Source organism: Suncus etruscus, chromosome 8 (assembly GCF_024139225.1).
Source record: "Suncus etruscus isolate mSunEtr1 chromosome 8, mSunEtr1.pri.cur, whole genome shotgun sequence".
Lineage (NCBI taxonomy): Eukaryota > Metazoa > Chordata > Mammalia > Eulipotyphla > Soricidae > Suncus > Suncus etruscus.
This window is the reverse complement of record NC_064855.1, coordinates 111,144,138-111,162,454: the sequence shown is the minus strand read 5'-3', so window position 1 is coordinate 111,162,454 and position 18,317 is coordinate 111,144,138. Positions and strand designations below refer to the sequence as shown.

The 18,317-nt window shown below is 44.2% G+C and overlaps 1 protein-coding gene across 5 annotated transcripts in view; it reads left to right on the top strand.

Moving 5' to 3' along the window:
* Positions 1–18,317, top strand: part of DZIP1 (DAZ interacting zinc finger protein 1) — a 69,037-nt gene that overhangs the window by 37,846 nt on the left and 12,874 nt on the right. For 4 of the 5 annotated variants that reach the window (XM_049778701.1, XM_049778702.1, XM_049778699.1 and 1 more), the window contains 4 exons: positions 2,138–2,194; positions 8,224–8,283; positions 14,757–14,862; positions 15,215–15,353. In XM_049778701.1, the coding sequence (XP_049634658.1) occupies positions 2,138–2,194; positions 8,224–8,283; positions 14,757–14,862; positions 15,215–15,353 (362 nt within the window). Of the gene's footprint in view, positions 1–2,137; positions 2,195–8,223; positions 8,284–14,756; positions 14,863–15,210; positions 15,354–18,317 lie in introns of all 5 variants that reach the window. The other variant, XM_049778703.1, reaches the window with a different exon arrangement.

Here is an 18,317-nt window from a genome sequence, read left to right as displayed (position 1 = left end):
AGAAACTCGAACACAAGATGTTTACTAGCCAGCCAGCTGCTCCAAATTCGGAGCTAGCAAACCTGCTGCAAAATGCCCCCTCCTCTATGCCTCACCTCTATTTATTTAGATCCACACAGTGCCCCTCCCCCTAAAAGGAGGGAGTGGGGAAGCAAACAGAGAGAACAGACAAAAGAGAAATATTAATGACCTCTCTATACTTCATAGTGAAGTATGGGGGTAGGGGTGTGCAGAGTGGTGACATAGCGGTAGGGCTTTTGCCTTGCACACAGCTGACCTAGGACAGATATGGTTTGATTCCCCCAGAGTCTTATATGGTTCCCCAAACCAGGAGTGATTTCTGAGTGTATAGCCAGGAGGAATCTCTGAGCATCACCGGGTGTGGCCCCAAAACAAAACAAAAAACAGTGAAGTGTGGGAAGGAGGAAGGAAAAAGGAAGGAAGGAAGGAAGGAAGGAAGGAAGGAAGGAAGGAAGGAAGGAAGGAAGGAAGGAAGGAAGGAAGGAAGGAAGGAAGGGAGGGAGGGAGGGAGGGAGGGAGGGAGGGAGGGAGGGAGGAAGGAAGGGAGGGAGGGAGGGAGGGAGGGAGGAAGGGAGGAAGGAGGGAGGGAAGAAGAGAAAAAGGGAGGAAGGGAGGAAGGAAGGAAGGAAAGAAGGAGGGATGGAAGGAAGGAAGGAAGGAAGGAAGGAAGGAAAGAAGGAAGGATGGAGGGAAGGAAGGAAGGAGGAGAGGAGGGAGGGAGGGATGAAGGGAGGAGGGAGGGAGGGGAGGGGAGGGGAGGGGGAGAGAGAGAAAGGGGGGAACCAAATTTTTGGTTTTTTTTGTTTTTTGTTTTTTGTTTTGTTTTTTGGGCCACATCCGGCGGTGCTCAGGGGTTACTCCTGGCTGTCTGCTCAGAAATAGCTCCTGGCAGGCACGGGGGACTATATGGGACACCGGGATTCAAACCAACCACCTTTGGTCCTGGATCGGCTGCTTGCAAGGCAAACGCTGCTGTGCTATCTCTCCGGGTCCGGGAACCAAATTTATAAAAATTGATAGCACTTCCCTAACTTGTCTGTTTCCCTCTCAAACAGATGGTGGTTCTCGTACCTTTATTTTTATTTTCAGTCTCCTCTCAGCCTGGGGACTGGATTTTTTTTATCTTTTTTTTTTTTTCTTTGTCATTTCTTATTGTCCATGAATAGTCCCAGCAGCCTTACTCAGAAAAGCCGGAACTGCAGCCTGTTGCCAAAAGGCACCAGCCCAAACACCCATCAGAGAATGAATAGATAAATAAAATGTGATCCATGCATTCCATGGACATTCTGCGGCCCCATGCTGACTCATGCTGCCAGGCACCCTTTGAAAACATGATGCGGAGTGGCAGGAACCATTAACAAAGGGGCTGTGGACTATGTGGTTCCATGTCAGTGAATGACCCAGCCCAGTTAGATCTGTGGGGAGAGGAAGCAGATTAAGGGGTGCTTGCTGCTGGGAATGAGGAGTGACAGTGATTGGGGTCCTACAGCAGCCCCCATCATGGCCGGGGTGGAAGGGAAATGGTCCAGAATTAGCTTGTGATTCCTTCCAGCTTTAGCGACTGATCCCAGTTACACAACTCTGCGGTTTTACTCCAAACCACTCAACTGGATTTTGTTTTTTTTTGTTTGTTTGTTTTGTTTTGTTTTTCTGGATCACACCCTGTGGTGCTCAGCGGTTACTCCTGGCTCTTGGCTCAGAAATCGCTCCTGACTTGGGAGATCATATGGGATGCCGGGGATTGAACCCGCGTCCATCCTGGGTCAGCCTCATGCAATGCAAATGCTCTTCCACTGCGCTACCACTCTGGCCCTCAAGTGGATATTTTGAAAGGGTGAATCATGTGTCTGCACAGCTGAGAGACTCAGGCTAGCTGATACCACACTTGTCATATTGGGACTTTAGTCTTGGGGTTGTTCCCAGGTTACACTTGGGATAATGAGGCTCAGGCTGGGTTAGGGATGGTACCCAGGTCTCCTGCCTGACTGGCTTGTGCCCCAACCCTTTGCCCTTTGCTTTTTATCTCAGACTCTCTCTGAGGTGAAAGATTGGAGAATGTGAGTCGAGATGGGGTGTATGTGCCTTTGTGACATTTTTTCTCTCTCTGCCCTTTCAGTGACTGCCCCAGCCCCACAGACTCTGGACGTTAAGCCCAATCTGACAGTGGCACATGGTAAGTGTCAGTTGAGCAGCGTGCATGCAGCTGGAACCCCTAGTTCAATGACTGATTAACTGAAGGCGTTTCTGGGGGAGTAGGCAGCCGTCTGGACACACAACAGGGCCCATTGCACGGACGTCCAAGATGGTGGGTTAAAACGCCATCTTAGGAATGTGATCCTAGGCAGGACACGACCCCACTACTGTGCCCACAAAGTCACAGAGCCAGAAAGGGTTGTGCAGCTGGACTCCACGAAGTGGAGCATTTCACTTTGTGTCGCACTTTTGGGGGGCAATGGGAGAAATGGGGTTAGAGTGTGGTTTTTCTCCCAGACCAGCCAACCAGCACATGCCACAGGGCATGTGTGCTTGTTTTGATAACTTTCACGGTGGTAGCCAGGCTCCCGGTTTTAAACAAATAGTCAGAGCCATTGGCTGGGAACCCAGAGGAAAGGCATGTGATGGAGACCAAAGGTGAAAGGGAGAACCAGTGGCAGGCAGGGAAGTATGCCCCCCAGATTCTGTCTTCAGGCCTGGTTCCCAAGGGTGATCCTTGATTGTTCTCTCCGTTCCATCCGATAATTCATCTGGTAGGTAGTGGTTGCTGGTAACCTAAGCCATTAAGGCATTCATTATCAGTGGTGTGAAACAAATGCTCACCTGAGATTTAAGCTGAGAAGGGCTCCCATTTTTTTCTACCTAGCCTAAACTCTGACTGGAATTTTTGCATGAAAACTCCAACCACGTTTTGCTCTTACCTTCTAATTTGACTTCATCCATGGTTCACCAAGTCAGACTTTTTGTTGTCATAAATAACGAGGCCTAAAGTGGCCTTTTGTTATAATCCTTCTTGTTGACTTGTAACATGTAGAATGTCCCTTTTTTTTTCATTTTTTTTATTTTTGGACCACACCCGGTATGGTCAGAGTTTACTCCTGGCTATGCGCTCAGAAATCTCTCCTGGCTTGGGGGACCATATGGGATGCCAGGGGATCTAACCGAGTTCTGTCCTGAGTCAGCCGCATGCAAGGCAAACACCCTACCACTGTGCCATCTCTCTGGGCCTGAATGTCCCTTCTTAAGAGCATCCTATTTGAATTACTTCTCTCGAGCTGTGTTCACCCCATGCAAAATCTCAACCCCACTGGATGTTATCATTTCCAGTATTTCTAATGCTCAGGATTCTCTGTTCTTTTCACAGAGACATTAGTTGGGCCTCAGTCCATTGGCTTTAGTAGTGGATGGATGAGAAAATTACCCATGGCAACTATTTTCTGTAAATTATCCCTAAAATCTGTTTCCTTCTTCTGGGGGATTGATTCGCATGAAGCCTGACTGGCTTCTGTTTTCTAGATCTGTTTGTTTTCTTGTTCTTGCTTTCTGCTTTGTGTATGGTCAGCTCATTAGCACACTTGACATTTTACTAGGTCCACAGTGGCTTGGTTTATATTTTGGGTGCCCGGTATAGTAAAATATAGTTGATAGTTTCTGGGCTTTGTTCCGGAGTTCAGAGGAATCAGTGGGATCTAAATACTTTATTCTGAATAGATTCTGCCCTGTAGGTTCCGAGCTGAATGGATCAGACATGCCCTCTCACTGGCATCTGCTGGGGTTGAAATGCTAGCTTTAAATGCCAGCCAACAACTGGCAAGGGGCCTGTCCTTGGACTGCCATCAAAGCCTGTTTTTGAGCATTTCATTGGGCAGAGCATCGAACAGTCTGGACCAGCCCACTGACCTCCTCCCCCATACACACCTCCCAAGGCAGTGTGGGGGGCAGGTGAGGGAAGGGTTAGTCCCATGTTGCGTAAGGCAAATTAACCTGATTACCTCCCTATCTCTCCTTGTGTTCCATCTGAAAGCTTGATGAGGTCTCTTCGTGAAAAATGAGCTGGTTACTCACCCTCTTCCTTTGTGTTCTTGGGAACTAGGTTTTGAGGCCCTGCATTGCAGATGAGGGTGATTGGGAAATCTCCCAGCACTGATGGAAAGAACCGGGCCAGAGGGAACAGTGAACCCAAGTAACTGCTCATAGGCCTTTGCAGATAGTCTGGGAGCTGTGAAGCTGAGATAGTACAGAAGGGTTCTCTTGGACCAGGACATCTATCCTCAGATGTGTGTGCTCCAGGGAGGAGGCATAGGCCATATTTCCCTCTGGCTGAGATCAAACCGAACAAGAGCAATAGAAGCAGTAATAATTGGGGTAGTGTCAGCCGGGAATAAATGGTGTTGGTGAAGTAGATGAGCCTTAGGCATCTGGGAGAGAGTTGAATGAGATAAAGTTGGTTAAGGATATGTATGGTCCCACTGAGTGCCAGACTAAAGTTGTTCTGAGTCATTCTGGTGCCATTGTGTCCTTGTGAGGGTCTTGAAAGTGGGTATGGCGGAATTGGTGCTTAGCCTGACCTGATGTGCTCAGAGAAACAGAGCTGGGGAGCCCTGTATGGTGATGGTAATAACCCACGAGACCTCTGAACCAAGAGGCAGTATTATGGTGATGGAACCAGGGGAAGTCAATGGTGATGTGTGTGGACTATGATGTTGGTGACAAGCTCATGTATTGGATATGTGTCTGGGTGCTGGTGTCCTTCAAAGGACATACCCAGCAAGTGTCCAAAGAAGGGTTCATGGCCAAGAATTGGGCTTTGTTGAATTTTTGGTTGTTGATTTTTGAGTGGTGCTCAAGTATTACTTCTGGCTCTGTGTTCAGGAATTACTCTTAGAGGGCTTGGGGGCCATATAGGATGCTGGGGATCGAACCTTGGTTGGCTGCATGCAAGGCAAATTTCCTAACTGCTATGCTATTGCTTTAGCCCCTGGTTTTGTTTTCCATGTGAGGGGATCAACCTAGGATCTCAACCAACTGAAGTGGACATGGGCCAGCTGGGGAGAACAGAAATAGTTTCAGTGAAAAAAAAGAAAGAAAGGGGCCTGAGAGATAGCATGGAGGTAGGGCATTTGCCTTGCATACAGAAGGTCGGTGGTTCGAATCCCGGCATCCCATATGGTCCCCTGAGCCTGTCAGGAGCGATTTCTGAATGTAGAATCAGGAGTAACCCCTGAGCGCTGCCGGGTGTGACCCCAAAACCAAAAAAATAAATTAAATAAATAAATAAATAAATAAATAAATAAATAAATAAATAGCTTCAGTGGGTCCCAGAGACAGGGCCTATGAAGAGGGTTTCTTTCTGGCAGACAGGGGACAGTCCATGTGAGATCATGGAAGAATTGACTGAGAAATCTGGAGGTTTTAATTCTGGAGATCTTGTAGGTGACTTGCATGCTGATTCCCCCCCCTTCCCCCCCCCACCCCCCCTCCCGCTTTCAGGGGGAGACTTAAGTTTGATATTCCAGCTCTAACCCTGCAGACCCCAGGCTGGGGCAGGGACTGTTGCTTTTGTGTGTATACTTTGGCTTCTCCAATGGGGAAGGAAGCTTTGTTCTCTCCTCAGCCTGGGATTCAGGAGTGGGGAGTGGGTCTCTGTCTACTGCATCTCTCAGCCTTCATTATCTTTTTTTTTTTTTGGTTTTCTGGGCCACACCCGGCGGTACTCAGGGCTTACTCCTGGCTGTCTGCTCAGAAATAGCTCCTGGCAGGCACAGGGGACCATATGGGACACCGGGATTCGAACCAACCACCTTTGGTCCTGGATCAGCTGCTTGCAAGGCAAACGCCGCTGTGCTATCTCTCCGGGCCCCAGCCTTCATTATCTTAACCAGAGTTCAGGCACCACAATCCCTCTCCCTGAGCCCCATCACCCTCAATAAAAGTCAAAATTTAGATACTAGATGTTGGCTCCCAGATACTCCAAAAAGTGTCCCCCGGTTTGATAATAAATAGGCATGTGTTGGTACTGAGATTATTAGATCAACTCAGATCATTTTTTTCATTCCCTTAGAGTAAAGTATCATTCAGGTGACTTTTAAGAAATTGAAATTCTCTTTTTTTTTTAAGATACTTTAAAAAATGCTTTAAGAAATGAAAAATAGAAATCACTTCAGTTTAGCTCAGTAGAAGAGTTTGTCTAACTTTCAAAACCTGATGGTTGGGGGAGAAACAAAACAAAACAAAACTAATTGATGCTTGACTGGAGAGAAACTGCATCAGATAAGACACTTGCCTTGCATGCAATCAACGCCAATTCAATTCCCAACACCCCATATGTACCCACAAGCCCTGCCGGGAGTGATCCCTGAGCACAGGCCTGTAGTAAGCCCTGAGCACTCTCGGTAAGCCTCCCACAGATAAAATCAAAAGCAGAAAATTTATAATAATAAACTTTGATAACAATTTACACAATGTTCTGCGGTGTTCAGTGGCCTGGGAGTCTGCAGGGACTTGCTGCCATCATGCCTGAGAATTCAGGTCTTCCTCTCTGTTCCCCAAGGTTAAATCCAAGTCAATCCCTCAACCCTTGTCCCGGATTGGCAGCATGAGATGTGCTCATAAGGTGGACAACTCCTCCCCATTTTTGGGTCAGTTAATATCTACTTCAGTGAGGATGTCTCTGTGTTTGTGCCCAAAGGGATGTGTCTTTCTATGTCCACAATAGTCCAAGTAGCACCCTTTGGTCAGAGACTACCTCGCTTTCCATGTATTTTCAGCCCAAGAAAGCCATGTACTCAAGTACTTTTTCATTTTTCGATTTTGGGCCACACATGGCTGCACTCAGGGGTTACTCCTAACTCTGTGCTCAGGAATCACACTTGGTGGACTCAGGAGACCATAAGAATGCCAGGAATCAAACTTGGGTTGCCCTATGCTAGACAAATGCCTTACCTGCTAAAGCACTTCATCTTGTGCCCACCAACATGGCAGACAATTGTGAGCCCTCTGAGGTCCAGTGTGGGGACCAGGGCACCTCCACTGCTGTGTGCTGGCACCTGGCTCAGTCTCCACGTCCTTCTAAAGCCAGATGAATATTTGTTTCATTCTTTTACTCCCTGTCTAAGGTCTGGCTGCCTGAGATGTCCCTTCCCCCAAACCTGGCTTTACGCATGGAAGAATTTATGCTTGGGAGAGAAATGAGGGGTTCTTGTGGGAGGGGGAGACATGTGCTGTTTCCCTGGGAGGTCACCCAGAGATCCTATGTCTATGATTGCTGGTCTGGGGTCCAGTGGACCAGAGAAATCATCTGATCTCTTCACCCTTAGACCACATCTTAGGCAGAAACAGGCCTCGGAGGCAGCTGAAGGACCCAAGAGGAGTGTGTGTGTGTGTGTGTGTGTGTGTGTGTGTGTGTGTGTGGGTTCAGAACAGCTCTTAGTCTCTCGCCAATGCTGATGCCTTCTGCTCTTGGATAATAAAACATCCTGGCTGCATCACTAAGACCTCAGCAGTCAAGATGTGGGAATACCAACCCCTGCACATTTACAAATAGATAAATTTTTATCTTTGGGAATGGAAATATTCTTAGTCATTTGCTGTTTTTTCCACCAGATAGAATTCCTTTGCCCAGGTCAACATCTCTTATGAAGGAAGTAATTTTAGGGATAAATCAGGATCTTTTATTATTATTATTATTATTATTATTATTATTATTATTATTTGGTTTTGAGGCCATACTTGGCAGCAAACAGCATTACTCCTGGCTCTGTGCTCAGAAATTGCTCCTGCCAGGCTCATGGGACCATATGGGATGCCGAGGATCAAACCTAGGTTTATCCCAGGTTGAATTCATGCAAGGCAAATGCCCTACCGCTGTGCTATAGCTCTAGCCCCATAAGTAAGGATCTTTAGTCAATGTGTCCTTGATACCCAACATGCCCTGGGATTTAAAGAATCCCAGCAGGTGCTGGGGTTGAGACAGGGAAATCTTAAACTTCACTATAGACAAGGGTGGTTTTCAGTGAGCGTGTTCCTGGGAAATCATTGGGAAAGGGAAGGTGTTTGGCATAAGAGACTTGATTTTAACTCATCTTTCGCACACAGTCCAAGCCCTGTGTAAATACTGTGGGATGGTCTTTTCCGGGTGTGTGCAAGGAAACTGACTTGACTCTGCTATTCTCCTGTCTGTGCTGTCCTTATTTCTCCCCTCGTTAATAGAGCAGACATTCTCTTCGCACATTCTGGAGCCAATAGAAGAACTTTCAGAAGAAGAAAAAGGTAACAAAGGATTTCATCAGGATTGCTTCTTGTGAGGCTTATTTGTAGACGCAAAAACCCTAAATCCTGACCAAACCTGTTTCCCAGTGGTTTCCATTCTAGGGTCTAATTTAGGGCAAATGTTTAGGTTTGATGTCTGTGAGCATACCCTAAACATCTCCTAATGTTGCAAGCCTCATCTATAACTCAATGGATAAAATATCTATACCCCCTATTTTTTTTATTGTTTTTGGGTTTTCTTGGGGAGGAGGAGGGGTGGGCCACACCCAGTGGTACTCAGGGGTTAATCCTGGCACTGTGCTCAGAAATTATTCCTTGCAGACTTGGCCCCAAGTTAGCTTAGTGCAAGGCCCACTGTGCTATTGTTCTGATTCTGGTTTTTGGTTTTTTGGGGGTACCTGTGTACATGGAATCTATTATGCTGAGTGAAATAAGTCAGAGGGAGAGAGATAGACACAGAATAGTCTCACTCATCTATGGGTGCTTGTGTTCAGTGGCTGTTCTGAACTCTGGGATCACTCCTGGAGGTGCTTGGGGGATTATATGGGCTGCTGGGGATCAAACCTAAGTCAGGCATGTGCATGGCAAGTACCCTACCTGCTGTACTATCACTCCAGCCCCACCAAATCATTCTTAATGGCAAGGAAAGCAACATGTTGGAGTTTTGAGTATTTATATGTGGAATAATATCTATATGGTAGAATTTGGTTAGTATTATAGGTTCAGGGAGATCATGAAAATTATTATTGCTTATTTATTTTTGGCAGTTCTACATTTAATTTTCTATCAGATAGATTTTGATAGATTTTTTCTATCAAATGTATATTTTGGAAGTGTAGATTTTCTATCAAATGTGTGCTTTTATTTAATTAAAGAACCATTGATTACTAAGTTATTGATAGTTGAGTCTTAAGCATAAATATAAAATCTTTATTTAAGCACCATAATTACAAACATATTGTAGTTGAGTTTCAGTCATAAACAGAACACTCCCCCTTCACCAGTGCAACCTTACTGCCACATCCTCCTTCCCCACCCCGCCTGTATTCGAGACAAGCATTTTACTTCTCACACTCATTAAGATAGTCATGATAGTTGCTAGTATAGATATTTCTCTAACTTAACTCACTACTCTCTGTGGTGATTTATATTATGAGCCAGTCCTTCCGGTCCTCATCTCTATTGTCTCTGGACATTACTACAATAATGTACTTAATTTTTCCTAAAACCCATAGATGAGTGAGACCATTCTATGTCTATCTCTCTCCCTCTGACTTATTTCAGTCAGCATAATAGATTCTATGTACATCCATATATAGGAAAATTTCATGACTTAATCTCTCCTGATGGCTGAATAATATTCCATTGCATATATGTACCACAGTTTCTTTAGCCATTCGTCTGTTGAAGGGCATCTTGATTGTTTCCAGAGTCTGGTTATTGTAAATAGCACTGCAATGAATATAGGTGTGAGGAAGGGATTTTTGAATTGTATTTTTGTGTTCCTAAGGTATATCTCTAGGAGTGGTATAGCTGGATCATATGGGAGCTCAATTTCCAGTTATTTGAGAAATCTTCATATTGTTTTCCATAAAGGCTGGACTAGATGGCATTCCCATCAGAAGTGAACAATAGTTCCTTTCTCTCCACATCCCTGCTAACACTGATTGTTCTTGTTCTTTGTGATCTGTGCTAGTCTCTGTGGTGTGAGATGGCACCTTTTGTTGTTTTGATTTGCATCTCCCTGATGATTGGTGATTTGGAGCATTTTTTTATGTGTCTTTTGGCCATTTGTATTTCTTCTTTGAGGAATTGTCTGTTCATTTCTTTTCCTCATTTTTTGATGGGGTTAGATGTATTTTTCTTGTTAAGTCCTGTCAGTACCTTGTATATTTTTGATATTAGCCCCTTATCTGATGGGTATTGGGTGAATAGTTTCTCCCATTCTGTGGATGGCTTTTGTATCTTAGTCACTATTTCCTTTGAGGTGCAAAAGCTTCTCAGCTTATATACCCATCTGTTTATCTCTGCTGCCACTTGTTTGGAGAGTGCTGTTTCCTCCTTGAAGATGCTTTTAGTCTCAATGTCATATAATGTTTTACCTACATGTTATTCTATATACCTTATGGTTTCAGGCCTGATGTCAAGGTCCTTAATCCATTTGGATTTGACCTTTGTGCATGGTGTTAGCTGGGGGTCTGAGTTCGCTTTTTTGCAAGTGGCTAACCAGTTGTTCCAACACCACTTGTTGAAGAGGCTTTTCTTGCTCCATTTTGGATTTCTTACCCCTTTATCAAAGTTTAGTTGATTGTATGTATGGGTAACATTCTCTGAATACTCAAGTCTATTCCACTGATCTGAGGATCTGTTTTTATTCCAATACCATGCTGTTTTAATAACTACTGCTTTGTAATACAATTTAAAATTGGGGAAAGTAATGCCTCCCATATTCATTTTCCCAAGGACTGCTTTAGCTATTTGTGAGTATTTATTGTTCCAAATGAATTTCAGGAGTGTTGGATCCACTTTTTTAAAGAATGCCACGGGTATCTTTAGACGCAGTGGTCCTCAAACTATGCCCCGCAGGCCACATATTGTATTTGTATCTGTTTTGTTTCTTCATTGCAAAGTAAGATATATGCAGTGTGCATAAGAATTCGTTCATAAGTTTTGTTTTTACTATAGTCAGACACTCCAATGGTCTGAGGGACAGTGAACTGGCCCCCTGTTTAAAAAGTTTGAGGACCCCTGCTTTAGAGGGATTGCATTAAATCTGTATAATGCTTTGGGGAGTATTTAAGCATATAATATTTTAACACTACTCCCCTCACCCATGTTCCCATATTCCATCATCTCAGTTTTGCAGTTTATGGTTTTTTAACATTATAAAGAGTAACTTCTAGTGCTAGACTTGCTAGATCATTTATATTTATAATTTTCTTATTAGCAATAATAATACTTTTTATATATGTATACATACATAAAAACAAATAGTTTATATATAAACAATTACAGATGTTTATATAAATATATATTATATATTAAAACATATATGTATACATAATATATATGGTTATATTTATATATATAAGCCATATAGATATATATATATGGATCTTCTTTGATCACTTTTGGTCATTTTTGGATCTGCTTTGGTCATTTGTTTTGTTTGTTTTTTTGGGCTACACCCAGTAATGCTCAGGGGTTACTCCTGACTATGTGCTCAGAAATTGCTCCTGGCTTGGGGGACCATATGGGATGCAGGGGGATAGAACTGAGGTCAGTCCTAGGCTAGCTCTGACAAGGCAGACGCCTTACCCTTCTGCACCACTGCTCCAGCCCTTTCTTTGGTCATTTTTGCTAGGGAAGTAAAATGACATTCTCATCTGTCCATGCTTGGTGTTTGTTACAATTCCTATGCTCTCTAGATTTTTTAACTTAAAGAAAAAAAAAAAAAAACACTGTTGGGCTGGAGAGATAGCATGGAGGTAAGGCATTTGCCTTACATGCAGAAGGATGGTGGTTCGAATCCCAGAATTCCATATGGTCCCATAAGCCTGCCAGGAGCGATTTCTGAGTGTAGAGCCAGGAGTAATCCCTGAGCACTGCCTGGTGTGACCCAAAAAGCAAAACAAACAAACACAAAACAGAACAAAAAATCTAAACAAAAAAAACCCAACCAAACCCCCCCCCCCCAAAAAAAAAAAAGACCTGTTTTTTACAATTCTCTAATTGAGAATCAGGCATGTTCCCAACATCTACCATGGGGATCACTTTGATTTTCCTTCCAAGGAACTTATATCCAGGCTCCTATAATAAACATCCTTTACTGACAACTGTGACACAAAAATCCCACATTCTCTGGGTATAATTCCTGTGATTGTCCAGAAGCTCCTACGAAGACTCTTCTAGTGTTTTGAAACTAGAGTCTCGAGTTGTGTAGTTCACATATATTCAGAAATTAGTCACCAGGGTCCAAAATGAACTGTGATTTATCCATACTCTGCTCTTCTGTGCCAGGATCCAACTACTGCATCGCTCTGAATGGTCCTCTTCAGTCTCCCCGGAGCAGTGCATGGTTTCCATTAAGGACCTGTAACATACAGGCACTGCCCAAAACCATCACCATATTTGGAGAGTCAGACGGGGAAAGAAAATAATTGCCACCCTCCACATGTTTCAACACAGCTCTGTAGGGTAAATAGGAGAATACAGAGGACCACCCAAAGCACCCCAGAGTCCACAGGTACCTTTGCAGACACCTGTGATCACCTTCTTCTTAGGCCTGATAATGATAATTATTATTGCTATTGGGGTGTGATTATCATCCATGATGATCCTTGGCATACACCAAAGTTTTGCAGAAAAACGTCTTCTACACAGCTCCATCTTGGCAAGTGTTTGCAAGAACTCCCTGCTAGGCTTAAGAAGTGTACCCTTGGGCCGGGAAGGTGGCGCTAGAGGTAAGGTGTCTGCCTTGCAAGCGCTAGCATAGGATGGACCGCGGTTCGATCCCCCGGCGTCCCATATGGTCCCCCTAAGCCAGGGGCGATTTCTGAGCCCATAGCCAGGAGTAACCCCTGAGCGTCAAACGGGTGTGGCCCAAAAACCAAAAAAAAAAAAAAGCAAAAAAAAAAAAAAAAGAAGTGTACCCTTGGGCCCGGAGAGATAGCACAGCGGTGTTTGCCTTGCAAGCAGCCGATCCAGGACCAAAGGTGGTTGGTTCGAATCCTGGTGTCCCATATGGTCCCCCGTGCCTGCCAGGAGCTATTTCTGAGCAGACAGCCAGGAGTAACCCCTGAGCAATGCCTGGTGTGGCCCAAAAACCAAAAAAAAAAAAAGAAGTGTACCCTTTTTTGTGCTTCTACATTGTTTACTGTTTGTTGGTTATGCAGAAATGCGCTTTATTGTACGTAGCAAGATGTCCCAATGGACATTATCCCCCAAAACTCGAGCCAGTGGGATCAGAAGCAGAAGTCTGGTTTCTCCCCTTCCCCTCAAAAAAGACAAGCGATGTTCAAAGAGAGAGGCCCATTGGTGGTGGGAATGTTGCACTGGTGAAGGGGAATGTTCTTTTTGTGACTGAAATCCAACTATAATCATGTTTGTAGTCATAGTTTTTAAATAAAGATATTATTAAAAAATAAAAGAAAAACTGTAGAAAAAATAAAGACAAAGATCAGGGGCAAAACAAACAAACAAAAACAAAGAGAGAGGCCCACGCCCACTAGTTGGCCTCCAGGAGAACACCTTTCCCTTTCTGGTTCTGTGTTCAGAAAGACACAGGCCATGTGAAAGAGCATGTGAGAAACTGAGGCTCTGACCAAGATGAGAAAGCCCTGGTCCACTCAATTCTGGTTTCATGTTTTTGAACTTTACTGCTTGCTGGTGGTAGAGTTCATTTGCTTCTGCTAAGTGCTGTGTTGCCTGTGTGATGTAACTGGTCCCATGTGTGGGGTCTTGGAATTGCATCGGCCATCTGTGGGTATATTTCACCGTTTTTAATTTGGGGAGCTCTAGACTGCTCCAAAGTTGTCTCTTGTTCTTTAGTGCAGCCACTAAAACCTACAACTTACAGGTGGCTTACATGTGAAATCATGAGGTACCTTTTGCCTAAAGACTTTCTTTCCCTTCCTGTCCACTCCACCTGTTCTCTTTCCCTTGCCTTGGCCAGCTTGAGCTTTGTGAGAGGTCTTTCCATGCCATGGGTTCCCAGCAGTGCCCACATTATTTCAGAGCAGGCACCAACCTAGAATTTGAACTGGAGAACAGTTCAAACTGGAGAACAGCGGATGTTAATGTGTGATCACGTTTGGTTTTCTGAAAGAACTTAACAGTCCAGATTCAGGGAGAATAAGGGCCCAGCAACCAGTGAATTCAGCCTCTCACAGCTCCTCCAAACTGTGGCCAAGTCGTTCTTGGCATTATCTGGTCTTGCTCCCCTTTTCTTCCTATATTGTTCCTTTTATATTCAAGATATCAACTTCTTCCAGCCCCTGAATTATTGTTGGAGGCCGGGGATGTGACTCAAGAATAAGAATGCATGCTGGACAGAGGGGAGGCCCTGAGTTTGATCCCCAGAATCTCCTATTCCTCTCAACACTATTGAGTATTCCCCGTAGTCCTCAAGCATTGCCATGTGGTGGTTTCCTGAAGGAAAAAAAACAAACAAACAAACAAACAAAAAAAAAAAACACTACACTAATGATGTTGGCAAGATCTGGTGGGATGGTTGCTTGCATGCTGGTATCCCAAAGTCCCCATGCTCTCTTGTCTTGGAAACTCTAGGTGGTTTCAGAGTTGGCAGCCATGGCACTGCCTTGTTCTCCATCTGGAGAGGCTTGCTAGGACCCATGTACTTTTCTTGCTGATTTCAGAAGATGGGAAGCCATATATGGGGAAAACTGGCAACGACTCTGTGAAGATACTAAGATTGCACCCAACTTTTGTCGTTCCCATTGTTGTTGTTTCAGGGGCCACATGTGGCCGTGCTCAGAGGCCAGCAGGGCCCCATCCAGTCCTGCTTGGGGGCCAAGTGGTGCTGAGGATCGAACCCAGGGCATCACGCCTGCAAGGCATGTCTGAAATTTACTCCTTGAGCCACGATCTTCCCATCATCCCCCTGTACAACCACATGAAGTTTTACAATTTATAACTTAGTCAACTGCTGAATAAGCAGAGATTGGAAGAACATCACCCACAGAATGGCCCCTCCCATATTTAAAAAGAAAAATGGGATACCTCAGCATTGTATTGTGCCAAATAGCTATAATCTTTAAAACAACATTTTGGGGGGGTTAAAGATTTGAATGCTTGCTTGCGGTTGAAAATTATGTATTTTCCCTGTTTTCTGCTTAGAAACTTAATGGTATTTATTTCATCCTCTTTAAACACATTATTTTTTCTTCCTCCAACTGCTTCTTTCAGGAAGGGAAAGTGAACAGAAATTAAGTCACAATAAGATACATTTAAGGAAAACTCTGAAGAGCAACCCCACCCTCATCAAAGAAATAAGAACAGTATTGGAGCAAAGCTTGGTGGAGAAGCTGGAAACCTTGGGAATTAATGCTGTGAGTACCTTCAGCTTGGGATACTGGTTCACTTGGAGGGGTATGTGGGGGGATACTTGCTGATTTGGAGAGTGTGTGTGTGTGTGTGTGTGTGTGTGTGTGTGTGTGTGTGTGTGTGTGTTATGGTGAAAGAATGACTTACACTGGGTTGTGGCTTCTTGGTTCTTTGCTAGGAGGGACCTCTGGCAGATTTAGGTGACATTATGAGATGCTGGTATTTGTTGTTGTTGTTTTTTAAAATCTTTATTGGTTGATTGATTGGTTTTTGGGCCACATCCAGTGGTGCTTAGGGCTTACTCCTGACTCTGTACTCAGAAATCGCCCCTGGCTGGCTAGGGGAGCATATGGAATGCTGGGAATCAAACAGGGTCCCTCCCGGGTTGACAGCATGCAAGGCAAATGCCATATTGCTGTATAATCTCGCCAGCCCCAGATGCTGGTATGTAAACCTGGTTTGTGTCCATCATAGCTGCTGTGTGCAAGGCAAGTGCCTTCCTTCCTGTATTCTCCCATCTCTAGGTGCCTTTCTTTTTCTCCCTATGATTTCATGCTAAGAAATGATCAGAGCAAAAAAGACATGTCAGTTCCTATTCATATCTGGAGACCAGAGACTGATGTGCTTTGATTAAATAGTGAGCTCATGGGGCCGGAGAGATAGCACAGCAGCGTTTGCCTTGCAAGCAGTTGATCCAGAACCTAAGGTGGTTGGTTCGAACCCCGGCATCCCATGTGGTCCCCTGTGCCTGCCAGGAGCTATTTCTGAGCAGACAGCCAAGAGGAACCCCTGAGCACCGCCGGGTGTGGCCCAAAAACAAAGAAACAAGCAGACAAAAAAAAAAAAATAGTGAGTTCATGGCCACTCTCTATGTGGTAGCCTTCTAAGAACTTTGTAGACTTTAACTCATTTAAGCATAGAAATAGATCTATGAGGTAAGTGGCAGCATTCCTACCAGCAATAAACTTTACAGCTGGGGCAGGCAGTTGAAACCTGAGGGTTAGAGCCAGAGTCTAGAAGCTGTGCTGCTTTTATTTTGCTACTAACTACAAAATCATCCCTAAAGGCTGGAGAGATAGTACAGCAGATAAGAAATTTGCCTTGAGCACAGCTGACCCAGTTTGACCCAGACAGCACCAGATGTGATCCCTGAGCACAGAACCAGGAATAATTTCTGAGCACAGCCAGTATGACCCCAATCCCCACAAACAAAAACCAAACAAAAGCATCACTTAAGCAAGCTGAACCAAAAGAAGGGGTGAAGAAACTGTGATCCGGGTAGTTGCTGGAGTGAATCATTCCATTGCCTCATGTCTTGCTGTAAGCTTTGTTTCTTCTGTTTCTCTTGGACATACATAAGAGACGCAAATCTTTTTTTTTTTTTTTTTTTGTTTCTTTTGTTTTTTGTTTTTTGGGTATTTTTTTTTTTTTTGGTTTTGGAGTCACACCCGGCAGTGCTCAGGGGTTACTCTGGCTTTACGCTCAGAAATCGCTCCTGGCAGGCTCAGGGGACCATCTGAGATGCTGGGATTTGAACCACTGACCTTCTGCATGCAAGGCAAATGCCTTATCTCCATGCTGTCTCTCCGGCCCCAAATCTTTTATATTCTTAAAATAAACTTTTGATTGAAACACTGTAAGATACACAGTTACAAAGTTGATCATGATTGTGTTTCAGTCATACAATGTCCAATGCCCTTTACCAAGGCACATTTCCCATCAACAATGTCCCTAGTTTACCCACACCCTACTAATCTGTCTCTATAGCAGACATTTTCTCCTCTCTTTCTCTTTTCTTTCTATCTCTCTTTCTTTTTTTCTTTTAGACATGGTGGTTACAATAGTATTATTGAAGGGATATCATGCAAGTCACTTTATCTCTTTTCAGCACCCAGTTCTTGTTTAGAATGATCATTTTCAACAATCATCATCATAGTGGTTCCTTTTCTTTCCTAACTGCACTCCTTACTCTTTGTGACAAGCTTCTTACCATGGACTGGTTGTCCTGATCCTCATCTCTATTGTCTCTGGATATTATTATCATGCTATCTACTTTTTTAGTTTTGTTTTGTTTTTGGTTTTTGAGCCACACCCAGCAGTGCACAGGGGTTACTCCTGGCTGTTTGCTCAGAAATAGCTCCTGGCAGGCACGGAGGACCATATGGGACACCGGGATTTGAACCAACCACCTTTGGTCCTGGATCGGCTGCTTGCAAGGCAAACGCCACTGTGCTATCTCTCCGGGCCCAACTATTTTTTTAATATCCCACAAATGAATGTTATTATTCTGTATCCATCCCTCTCCCTCTGATTTATTTCACTCAGCATAATACTCTCTGTATCTATCTATGTATACAAGCTAATTTCATGACTTTATTTTTTTCCTAATTTTTTTCCTACCAGCTGTGTAGTATTCTATTGTGTAGATGCACCATAGTTTCCACTCACCTGTTCTCAGACACTTGTGTTGTTTCCAGATTTTTGCTATTGTAAACAGTGCTGCAATGAATGTATAAGTGCAGAGAGTTTTTCTGTATTGTGATTTTGAGCCCCAAGCATATATTCCTAGGAGCTGTATTGCTGGGTCATATGAAAGCTCAATTTCTAGGTATTTTTTTTGGGGGGGGGGTTGGGTTATACCCGGCAGTGCTCAGGGGTTACTTCTGGGTCCATGCTCAGAAATTGTTCCTGGCAGGCTCGGGGGACTATATGGGATGCCGGGATTCAAACCAATGACCTTCTGCACGAAAGGCAAACGCCTTACCTCCATGCTATCTCTCTGGCCCCAATTTCTAGTTTTTTGAAGAATGTCTATATTGTTTTCCAAAAAGACTGAGCCAGTCAACATTTCCACCAGCAGTGAATGAGAGTCCCTTTCTCCCTGCATCTGTGCCAAGAGTGGATGTTTTTGTTCTTTGTGCCAGTCTCTGTGGTGTGAATTGGTCTCTCATTGTTGTTATGATTTGCAA